Raw genomic sequence first — 12,721 nt, 5'->3', positions numbered from 1 at the left:
GGAGTACGAATACTCTGTTACTGTACCTAAGTACATGTTTCTGGTATCAGTACTTTACTCCACTACTTATTTTTCTGACGACTTTTTACTTTTACTTCTTACATTTCTAACACAAACACCAGTTGTAAATGGTGACATTTCTTTTGTCTAAACACAAGCATCCACTCGTGTCTAATCAAAGAAATACAGTCGTAACTTGTAAATGCTTTATATAACAAAACCATTTCATAAACTAATAATTACAGAGGCTTACACTTTAGTGCCAACTTTGAGTAATGTGATAATATAATATAATATAATGTGACAAATACTTCGTTACTGAACCTAAGTACATTTCTCTGGTATCAGTACTTTACTCGACGACTTATTTTTCTGACGACTTTTCTTTCATGTTGAACCCAAATACCTGTACTTTCTACTTCTTACATGTTGAACTCAAATACCTGTACTTTCTACTTCTTACATGTTGAACTCAAATACCTGTACTTTCTACTTCTTACATGTTGAACTCAAATACCTGTACTTTCTACTTCTTACATGTTGAACACAAATACCTGTACTTTCTACTTCTTACATGTTGAACTCAAATACCTGTACTTTCTACTTCTTACATGTTGAACACAAATACCTGTACTTTCTACTTCTTACATGTTGAACTCAAATACCTGTACTTTCTACTTCTCTCATGTTGAACTCAAATACCTGTACTTTCTACTTCTTACATGTTGAACACAAATACCTGTACTTTCTACTTCTTACATGTTGAACACAAATACCTGTACTTTCTACTTCTTACATGTTGAACCCAAATACCTGTACTTTCTACTTCTTACATGTTGAACTCAAATACCTGAACTTTCTACTTCTTACATGTTGAACTCAAATACCTGTACTTTCTACTTCTTACATGTTGAACTCAAATACCTGTACTTTCTACTTCTTACATGTTGAACACAAATACCTGTACTTTCTACTTCTTACATGTTGAACTCAAATACCTGTACTTTCTACTTCTTACATGTTGAACTCAAATACCTGTACTTTCTACTTCTTACATGTTGAACACAAATACCTGTACTTTCTACTTCTTACATGTTGAACACAAATACCTGTACTTTCTACTTCTTACATGTTGAACTCAAATACCTGAACTTTCTACTTCTTACATGTTGAACTCAAATACCTGTACTTTCTACTTCTTACATGTTGAACTCAAATACCTGAACTTTCTACTTCTTACATGTTGAACTCAAATACCTGAACTTTCTACTTCTTACATGTTGAACTCAAATACCTGTACTTTCTACTTCTTACATGTTGAACTCAAATACCTGTACTTTCTACTTCTTACATGTTGAACACAAATACCTGTACTTTCTACTTCTTACATGTTGAACTCAAATACCTGTACTTTCTACTTCTTACATGTTGAACTCAAATACCTGTACTTTCTACTTCTTACATGTTGAACACAAATACCTGTACTTTCTACTTCCTACATGTTGAACTCAAATACCTGTACTTTCTACTTCTCACATGTTGAACCCAAATACCTCTACTTTCTACTTCCTACATGTTGAACCCAAATACCTGTACTTTCTACTTCTTACATGTTGAACCCAAATACCTGTACTTTATACTTCTTACATGTTGAACTCAAATACCTGTACTTTCTACTTCTCACATGTTGAACCCAAATACCTGTACTTTCTACTTCCTACATGTTGAACCCAAATACCTGTACTTTCTACTTCTTACATGTTGAACTCAAATACCTGTACTTTCTACTTCTTACATGTTGAACTCAAATACCTGTACTTTCTACTTCTTACATGTTGAACACAAATACCTGTACTTTCTACTTCCTACATGTTGAACTCAAATACCTGTACTTTCTACTTCTCACATGTTGAACCCAAATACCTGTACTTTCTACTTCTCACATGTTGAACCCAAATACCTGTACTTTCTACTTCTCACATGTTGAACCCAAATACCTGTACTTTCTACTTCTTACATGTTGAACTCAAATACCTGTACTTTCTACTTCTCACATGTTGAACTCAAATACCTGTACTTTCTACTTCTTACATGTTGAACACAAATACCTGTACTTTCTACTTCTTACATGTTGAACCCAAATACCTGTACTTTCTACTTCTTACATGTTGAACACAAATACCTGTACTTTCTACTTCTTACATGTTGAACCCAAATACCTGTACTTTCTACTTCTTACATGTTGAACACAAATACCTGTACTTTCTACTTCTTACATGTTGAACACAAATACCTGTACTTTCTACTTCTTACATGTTGAACACAAATACCTGTACTTTCTACTTCTTACATGTTGAACACAAATACCTGTACTTTCTACTTCTTACATGTTGAACACAAATACCTGTACTTTCTACTTCTTACATGTTGAACACAAATACCTGTACTTTCTACTTCTTACATGTTGAACTCAAATACCTGTACTTTCTACTTCTCACATGTTGAACTCAAATACCTGTACTTTCTACTTCTTACATGTTGAACCCAAATACCTGTACTTTCTACTTCTTACATGTTGAACACTAATACCTGTACTTTCTACTTCTTACATGTTGAACCCAAATACCTGTACTTTCTACTTCTTACATGTTGAACACAAATACCTGTACTTTCTACTTCTTACATGTTGAACTCAAATACCCGTACTTTCTACTTCTTACATGTTGAACTCAAATACCTGTACTTTCTACTTCTCACATGTTGAACTCAAATACCTGTACTTTCTACTTCTTACATGTTGAACCCAAATACCTGTACTTTCTACTTCTTACATGTTGAACACTAATACCTGTACTTTCTACTTCTTACATGTTGAACCCAAATACCTGTACTTTCTACTTCTTACATGTTGAACACTAATACCTGTACTTTCTACTTCTTACATGTTGAACCCAAATACCTGTACTTTCTACTTCTTACATGTTGAACACAAATACCTGTACTTTCTACTTCTTACATGTTGAACTCAAATACCTGTACTTTCTACTTCTTACATGTTGAACTCAAATACCTGTACTTTCTACTTCTTACATGTTGAACTCAAATACCTGTACTTTCTACTTCTTACATTTTGAACCCAAAAACCTGAGTAAAGAAGTTTAGTCAGTACTTCTACTTCTACCAGAGTATCTTTAAACACGAGTATCTGTACTTCTACTTGAGTGAAAGATGTGTGTACTTTTGCCATCTCTGCTCAAACCACCTGTTTTCTGCACCTTAACAACTTCAACCCATTCTCACCTTTGAGGCCCGTCTCTCGTTCTTTATGGCCTGCATCATCCCTCGTCGCCCGTGGCAACCCGAGGTGTCGCTGCGCCCGGTTCCCGCAGCCGGAGAGCTGAGCTGCGACGCCACCTCGGAGCCGCCCGCCATGCTGATGGAGTCGGGCTGGGGGGCGCGGAGCAGCAGGCCGGGCTCTGCTGCCTTCAGACAGCTCAGCGTGTTGCGTCTGCTCTGAAGAGGAGGGGGCTTCAACTCTGTGAGAGAGGGTCCGAAAAACATGTAAAGGCCTCTTTAAGTATCTGAGTACTTCCTCATGTCTGATAACGACATACGGCACGTCATAAGGGTCGTACAACTCCACTACTAAAAACTTGTGGCACTCACAGTTTAACAATTATAAAACATAGAGTGTTAAAATAAACAGGCTTTACCTTGCGAGTCTGACGGAGAGGTGGTCTTGATCTGAGGAAGGGTGCTGGCTGGAGGCTGCAATGTGATCGCTGGTGGGTGCAAAGGCTGCTGGGAGGAAGTCTTTGACTCGCACAGGAAGACAATGGCCTGCCTCTGGAGCACCTGGAGAGGAGAGGGAGGGAGAGGGGTTACAGCTCCCCTATCATACTGTATCACAGGTCTCAGATATATACAGAAGCTGTCTCTGATTGGCTGAAACACCAAACAGATCATTGCAGCATTACCCATAATCCCCTCTGTTTCAGCCCTGTTTCCAAAGTGCTGATTCTCTGTCTGTTACTTTAGATGAAAATAAGGAGCCCCTCCCCACGCCCCTCTGAGAGACATTTGGTTACAAAGAACTCAATAGGCGCGTTCACACTGCGGTACTTCTCCCATTTAGTTCCGTTAGTGTCTGGAATTTTGCGTTCACACCAAAAAGAGAACTTAGTTCAGAGAACTTTTACCCCCATTGTTAGTCCCTGCTAGAGAGGTGGTACTCTCCTGGGGAGAACAAAAGTACCAATTTCTGATTGGCTGGGCGAATTGCAAACCACGCCCCGTAAAACTCTGAACAGTTTTGTGAAGCGGCCATTGTATTTGCTGGCATTAGCATTATTAGCATTAGCATTAGCATTATTAGCATTAGCCCAGCGCACCAACGGAGAGAGAATAACTTATGGCAACACAAAATAAAACATGGAGGCGGTGGAGAAGAGGAGGTGTCGGCGTTCTGGCGATTTACTCGGAAGGCCAGTCCCCAACTCCGGGGACTTCCGGCCGGGGACTCCGGGCGGCAGTATACGCCGTGAAGTGGTTTGCGGCCTGCCAGTAAACCCAAAGCAGAAGAAGAAGAAGTGACGTCAGCGGCTTCATTTGCCTAATCCACCCCCAGGGACTTATTCCGGTGTGAACTGCTCTAGGAGGAGATTCAGGTGATGGGGGGGGGGGGGGGGGGGGGGGTTACCTTGGTTGCTGATTGGCTAATGGTTACATAAGCCCAAACATCGTTATGACATCATAAAGTGGCCAAAATCTGATCAGCTCATTTTCAGACAGGTTTTTATAGAAATTGATCAAAAAGAGAGAGAATCTTTGTTCCTGAAGCTTTCAGAGTCTCTTTCACAGAGGGGACACATGTTGATGTAGAAGAGACATGGAGAAGAGGGGACACATGTTGATGTAGAAGAGACATGGAGAAGAGGGGACACATGTTGATGTAGAAGAGACATGAAGAAGAGGGGACACATGTTGATGTAGAAGAGACATGAAGAAGAGGGGACACATGTTGATGTAGAAGAGATATGAAGAAGAGGGGACACATGTTGATGTAGAAGAGACATGAAGAAGAGGGGACACATGTTGATGTAGAAGAGACATGAAGAAGAGGGGACACATGTTGATGTAGAGGAGACATGAAGAAGAGGGGACACATGTTGATGTAGAAGAGACATGAAGAAGAGGGGACACATGGTGATGTAGAAGAGACGTGAAGAAGATGGGACACATGTTGATGTAGAGGAGACATGAAGAAGAGGGGACACATGTTGATGTAGAAGAGACATGAAGAAGAGGGGACACATGTTGATGTAGAAGAGACGTGAAGAAGATGGGACACATGTTGATGTAGAGGAGACGTGAAAAAGAGGGGACACATGGTGATGTAGAAGAGACGTGAAGAAGATGGGACACATGTTGATGTAGAGGAGACATGAAGAAGAGGGGACACATGTTGATGTAGAAGAGACGTGAAGAAGAGGGGACACATGTTGATGTAGAAGAGACGTGAAGAAGAGGGGACACATGTTGATGTAGAGGAGACGTGAAGAAGAGGGGACACATGTTGATGTAGAAGAGACGTGAAGAAGAGGGGACACATGTTGATGTAGAAGAGACATGAAGAAGAGGGGACACATGTTGATGTAGAAGAGACATGAAGAAGAGGGGACACATGTTGATGTAGAAGAGACATGAAGAAGAGGGGACACATGTTGATATAGAAGAGACATGAAGAAGAGGGGACACATGTTGATGTAGAAGAGACATGGAGAAGAGGGGACACATGTTGATGTAGAAGAGACATGAAGAAGAGGGGACACATGTTGATGTAGAAGAGACATGAAGAAGAGGGGACACATGTTGATGTAGAAGAGACATGAAGAAGAGGGGACACATGTTGATGTAGAAGAGACATGAAGAAGAGGGGACACATGTTGATGTAGAAGAGACATGGAGAAGAGGGGACACATGTTGATGTAGAAGAGACATGAAGAAGAGGGGACACATGTTGATGTAGAAGAGACATGAAGAAGAGGGGACACATGTTGATGTAGAAGAGACATGAAGAAGAGGGGACACATGTTGATGTAGAAGAGACATGAAGAAGAGGGGACACATGTTGATGTAGAAGAGACATGGAGAAGAGGGGACACATGTTGATGTAGAAGAGACATGGAGAAGAGGGGACACATGTTGATGTAGAAGAGACATGAAGAAGAGGGGACACATGTTGATGTAGAAGAGACATGAAGAAGAGGGGACACATGTTGATGTAGAAGAGACATGAAGAAGAGGGGACACATGTTGATGTAGAAGAGACATGGAGAAGAGGGGACACATGTTGATGTAGAAGAGACATGGAGAAGAGGGGACACATGTTGTGAAGTGTTCAGAGGGCAAATGGAGGCTGATATACCTGTATGGTGAGGCAGTAGGACACCACCATGATGACCAGCGGGATGAAGAAGGCCACGAAGGAGCCAATCAGCATGAAGCGCTCCTCGTTGAGGACACAGCTGCCGTTCACAAAGACCTTGTCCTCGTTGTGGAGGCCGATCACCGGGATGGGCATCGACACGCCTGGAGAGGAAGAGTGGGGGAAAGGAATTAAAGTCTATCGTTTAAAACCAAAAGGAATCGTGTTGTATATTGCTTCACAGAGAAAACATCCTGAAAGGAAACACAAAGATAATCATCGGGTAGAATATCTAAATGTATAACGTCAAATATATACATACGGTAACCATGGGGTGATTATAGCGTAATCAGCTCAAAAAAGGAGTCTCTTAAGAATAAATCGAGAACTTATTTTCACTTTTCTTTCCTGCTGAACTGTCTCGATCTGATTGTGTTCTATTGTTGTCCTTCTCCTTTTGGTTTCCTGTTTTAGTTTGAAAAGCGTCTGTTGCTTCCTGTCTCTGTTCCCTCCTGCCTGATTGCCCGATTGTGTTCCCCTGGTGCCCCTGTGTGTTCTCCTCCCTCCTTAGTGAAAAAAGAACATAAAGATAACGAAATGTGATGAAAATGATCAAATGTTGGAAATAATATTGACATAGTTTTACGGCATATTTCCAGTTTAATAACTTTATTGTTTATGAATGATTTAAAGCAGGGGTGTCAAACTCAAGGTCCGGTGGCCAAATCCGGCCCGTGTCTTCATTTCATGCGGCCCCACAAGAATTTGCAAAGAATATAATATGTTTATTATACGGTTACAGGCCGCTTGACAGAAGCACGTTGCCCATAAACTACATGTCCCACAATGCATCTCTCATTTGACTTTTTTTCTAAAATGTTACTTTTTTCTTTTTAATTTTGACTTTTTTTTCCCTCCAGAATTTGGCTTTTCTTTTTAAATCATTTTGTGACATTCAATAGAGAGACTTGCAATTATTTACCCTAGACTTCTACTTTCAGACGTAGTTAATTATGAAGTTATTACCCTATCCGATAATAAGGCAATAATGTATAATACATTATTTTATATATATCAAATATTTATATATCTTTTTATATAGTCTTAAAGTTCCAACCGGCCCTTTGAGTGCAACCATAATGCTGATGTGGCCCGCGATGAAATTGAGTTTGACACCCCTGATTTTATGTTGAAGAAAATGTATAAAGAAAGTGTAATTCGACGGTATGAAGTGACTTTTGGTTGTGTTCGGGTTTTATGTTTCAAGAAGAATATTGCTTTTTGTATTTGACTTAATGGTTATTTCATTTTCTTTTTTTTATGTAATAAGTTGCAGGTAAAATAAGATGTTCTTCTCAACCAGTATGACTGCACATGTTTTGTTTTAAAATAACTGCCATGTGTGGAATAGATAAGATAATATATAACTTAGGGGGGGCGCAGTGGGTTGTGCGTTGGTATTCGGATCACCGGTTCAAACCCCACTGCAGTCAGCATGTCGTTGTGTCCCGGAGACGTATTGAGTACGTAAGTCACTTTGGATAAAAGCGTCTAACAAGTGACATGTAATGTATTGTAATGTAATGTATTGTAATGTAACTTTATTGATCCCAATTTGGGAAATGTTTTGCATTGCACAATAAAAATAGAAGTAGAAAATATACATGTTGAATTTACAAATGAACAATAACAAGATATAAAGCAAGGTATTATATTTACACAAGTATGTGACGGATGGAATAGTAAATATTAGACTGAATATACAAATGTAAAATGTACAGTGAAGAGAACCACTATGGAGCAGAGAGGTCTCTTCCAGCCAGAGGTGATTTGTTGCTGTAGGCAGGAATAAACAAATACATAAATAATAATAATAAATTAATCACGGCAGCCCACACTGTGAGCGTGACTCGGATCAGAGACGTCCCGACTTGTCTCAGAAACACTCCCGTTGCTAAGGGCTTGGAATGCGTGACCTGGAGTAGCTTTTCTCCTCCGTGTCTGCTCCGCTGAAACAGATCCCAGGTCAGCGAAAGCACTCTTTGAAATCAGAAGAGGCACATTAAGTCGGCCTCAAGCACAACTAAGAGTTTAAGAGAAAAAAAACGGAGTCAAGTAAAATAAACGTTATTTCAAAAGTAAAACTATAAGTTGCAAACAAATAATTTGTGTAATCATGTGAACTATTGGTCTTTTTTCTTTTGTACGAGATATCTCTTCTCTTTGCTTCTGTCTCAATGATCAGACTTCTGCGCCAAACAATGTCCTCTCACAGCACCGGAGCAACAAAACACTATGGCTGCGTCTCACTTCGGTTAAATGGATTCCTTGCGTCCCTCACTTGCGTCGTTCCTCACTAGTCCCTCCCACCAGGGAAGCACGGAGAGACACGAGGAAACCACGAGAAGCAGGGGTCGTTTCTCAGTCTCGAGGATACTGGCTTCCAAGCCAATATTTCAAGGATGCTACGTCATCGAGTGCCGCCGAAGGACTGTTCCAATCTCCGGCATACTTGGAATTCCACCGAGGCCGCGTCCTTGGTTTGGGGGAAATTTCGAGGCTGCACATGGGTAGACTTCGCGTCCTTAAAATCCCCACAATGCTTTGCGCACGGACCAATTTCAAAAACCCTTGCGGAGAATTGCTGAACCGATGGCACACATTTAGTGGCGTAGAACATGTGTTGGTAAATATGTTACTTTGTTACATTTGTTATCACCAAACATGTGTTCCGTGAAAGTAAAGCAAGTTCATAATTCGATAGACATCGTGAGGTATTTATTTTCGGTACGGTTTATGTTGAAACCGTTAGAGAGAGTGGCACACTTGTTAGCCTGTTCCATTCTTCTTCGTTTTCCGAAGCCGTGGCTTGGAAGCATACTTGCTTCGTTTCTGAAGGAAGTGACTTGGAAGTACGCGACTACCAAGCCAGCATCCTCGCGATTGAGAAACGGCCACGGAAATGAGTTTTAAGAGCAATGGGACGTCGTTTCCTCCGGAGCGTCACGTGAAGCGACGTCCGTTTGTGATGACGCCGCACAGCTGATCGTCTGACAGCAGCCAGATCAGTGCATGCGCTGCATCGTCCAATCAGTGAGCGATACAGAGTGAGGGGGCGGGGCGAGTGTCTGAGGATTTCACCGGAGGATGGTCTGGTAGTTCCTCGATTATCGCTCCTCCGTTATCGCTCCTCGATCCTCCGGCACAAATAAGGCCACTGGGACGCTACTCAAGATGGCGCAGACTAATCAACTTCCGGTGAGACCGAGACCGAGGAGCGAGGAAATGAAAAATAAGAGAAGTGAAACTCACCCGATAACATCATGAGCATCCATCGCTCACTGATAGCGTTTAGCGATTCAGATTCATCAGCTGAGTCTCTATAGCCCGCTCTAATATGTGTTATCGCTCTCATGATATCTTCAATAAAAAAATATTGAGTTTTAACATTTAATGCTAATGTCTCTCACAAATGGTGATGTGTTTGTCACAGGTGTGTTACACCGATCACGAGGAAGTGATTAAGCATTTTGCAGCCATGATTTTTTTGTTATATTAAAACGACCTGCTGTGTTCACAGGAATGTAACCATGGCATTAACTAGAAACAGCTTGTTTCCCCCCATTCGATTCAAGGTGATTGCCTCCATGGATCAAATCAATCTGTTTCCAAGAGGCTTATTTGTTTACAATATAACCTTGAGATGTTTTGGATGGTGGAGAAACAATTAAAGCATCATTTTCTTTTAGATATTGATGATACATAATAAAGTTATTAAACTGGAAATATGCCTGGAATATTGTAAAACTATGGCAATATGATTTCCAACATTTTATAATTGTTATCAAATTTTGTTTATGTTCTTTTTTCATTACATGAAGCATTTTTACAGAGAATGTGTCGCATCTGTAGAACAAGGACCTGTGAAGAATTGTGCTCATTTTAATATATATATATTACAATGTGGTTCTGATACTTAATAAATGTGAAATGTGAAAATAAGTTCTCTATTTATTCTTAAAGGTCCCATGTCATGCTTTCCGGTTATTACCCGTCCCCTTGTGTTATGAAGCTTGTTCTGCGTGTAAACCAGGGGTGTCAAACTCAATTGTAACTTTAAGACTATATAAAAAGATATATAAATATTTTATATATATAAAATAATGTATTATATTTAATGCTGTCAAAATTATCGCGTTAACGGCGGTAATTAATTTTTTGAATTAATTGCATCAAAAATATTTAACGCATTTAACGCATACAGAATGGCCCGCCCCATCCCACCAGTGGCAGCGCCAGGGTATGGCTGGGGTAGGCTACATCCATACCAAGAAATGGCTTAGCCCCACCATGAAAAATGATGTTAAAGTAAGCAAAATAAAGTCCGCCAACTCGCGCGGAGTAAATTGCACAGACAGCAGTTAGTCAGATTGATTTCAGTAGCCACTTGTCTGGAAATACCGAAGACTAGAAACGGTTTTGAAAACTTTTGTCAGGTAGTGATCGTCTTCTCAATAGAACATCTTTGATAATTTCTTCTGGCCAATCAGAATCAAGATAACGGCGTGGTGTTGTTGCAGGAAGTCCCGACGGAGAATACTTTTGCCGTAGTACATCTCTATATACATCGATACAACATTACGTGATAGAAATCAACACGTAATGAAATAAGACCCCACGGTTTGATGATTGATAGGTGTGTGGGTTGTCTTTCATTTTGACATGAAGAAAAATGTTATAATAAACATAGATACTGTATGTTAAATGGATATATCCGCCTTCTTTCATTTATCTTTCCATTCCCACAAGAATATACATAAAGAAATGGCATATTTTGGACATAGTTCGAATGGTGATTAATCTGATTAATTAATTTTTAAGCTGTGATTAATCTGATTAAAAATTGTAATGGTTTGACAGCCCTAATTATATTACATTATTGCCTCTGCATTGGATTATTATCGGATAGGGTAATAACTTCATAATTAACTACGTCTGAAAGCAGAAGTCTAGGGCAAATAATTGCAAGTCTCTCTATTGAATGTCACAAAATGATTTAAAAAGAAAAGCCAAATTCTGAAAAAAAAAAAAATTATAATAATTGGGAACAAATGTCAAATTCTGAGAAAAAAGCTAATTCTCAAAAAGGCATATTTTGAAAAAAAGTCAAATTCTTAGAAAAAAGTAACATTTTGGAAAAAAAGTCAAATGAGAGATGCATTGTGGGACATGTAGTTTATGGGCAACGTGCTTCTGTCAAGCGGCCTATAACCGTATAATAAACATATTATATTCTTTGCAAGTTCTTGTGGGGCCGCATGAAATGAAGTCACGGGCCGGATTTGGCCCCCGGGCCTTGAGTTTGACACCCCTGCTGTAAACGGTCTGCAGAGTCACTAACCCTCAAAGTGCACCCTGTAGCGAGTACAACTCTAACACAGAAAAGACGTGTCTGCTGCCCCAGAACGCCTCGTTGGACATTTATCTTTTTCCATTGTTTACTTCTTGGGTATAATGACGTATTTCCGGTATAGTGACGTAACGTCCGCGGAGCCGTTACGTTTGGAATTGCACAATGTAAATATATTCTAGTAGACCTCAAACTTGAAACTAGTAATTGAGACCATCACCTAATTAGGAAGATGTTTACCGAGTTAACAAATCAGTGAGAAGTCGCTTAGTTTTCTCATAGACTTCTACACAATCCAATATCTATTTGAGGTCGAGGCACTTATTCGTATTGGCTTTACTTTTTAGTCTGGAAGAAGACTTGAAACTAGCAATCGAAACCAAAACCTCATTAAGAAGATGATTACCAAGTTAATAAATGAGTGAGAAATAGGAATAATCTCATAGTCTTCCACACAATCCAACATCTTTCCTGAGTGCAAGGCACGTCTGCACGGCTTTACAGACTGTGAGCTGCAGCTTTGTGTCAGTGAGGAATTACATTAAAACAATTCAACAGCAATATCTTTTGTCCGGAGAAAGTGTCTGTGGATAATGAACAGACCTTGCCTTTGGGACTTTCTCTGATGTTTAATGAAAACTCTACGCAATGTAGAGAAATTACCCAGAATCCTCGAGGACATTGTAGAGATGATGCTGCGATGCATTTAAGTCAATGCACACTAAATATATAAGAAAGGAGGCACGCATCTCAATTAAAGCCAGAACCACCTGAATAGCCGGAAGCCACTAAGTAAGTACGTATTTTTTAAATTAAGATGGACCCTTGAAGGGGCAGCAGTGCATGATGGGTAACGTCATGTGACATAATTTACAATCTACCCT

The 12,721-nt window shown here is 39.9% G+C and overlaps 1 protein-coding gene across 1 annotated transcript in view; it reads right to left on the bottom strand.

Moving 5' to 3' along the window:
• The window catches only part of htr2cl1 (5-hydroxytryptamine (serotonin) receptor 2C, G protein-coupled-like 1), a 201,288-nt gene that overhangs the window by 10,525 nt on the left and 178,042 nt on the right, over window positions 1–12,721 (bottom strand). Inside the window, exons 6-8 of the mRNA XM_034106479.2 lie at window positions 6,428–6,591; window positions 3,714–3,855; window positions 3,301–3,536 (exon numbers count right to left, since the gene is read on the bottom strand). Coding sequence (XP_033962370.1) covers window positions 3,301–3,536; window positions 3,714–3,855; window positions 6,428–6,591 — 542 coding nt within the window. The remainder of the gene's footprint in view (window positions 1–3,300; window positions 3,537–3,713; window positions 3,856–6,427; window positions 6,592–12,721) is intronic.

Source organism: Pseudochaenichthys georgianus, chromosome 18 (assembly GCF_902827115.2).
Source record: "Pseudochaenichthys georgianus chromosome 18, fPseGeo1.2, whole genome shotgun sequence".
Taxonomy (NCBI): domain Eukaryota; kingdom Metazoa; phylum Chordata; class Actinopteri; order Perciformes; family Channichthyidae; genus Pseudochaenichthys; species Pseudochaenichthys georgianus.
Note: the sequence above shows the minus strand (reverse complement) of the source record. Positions and strands in the feature narration are given on the sequence as shown.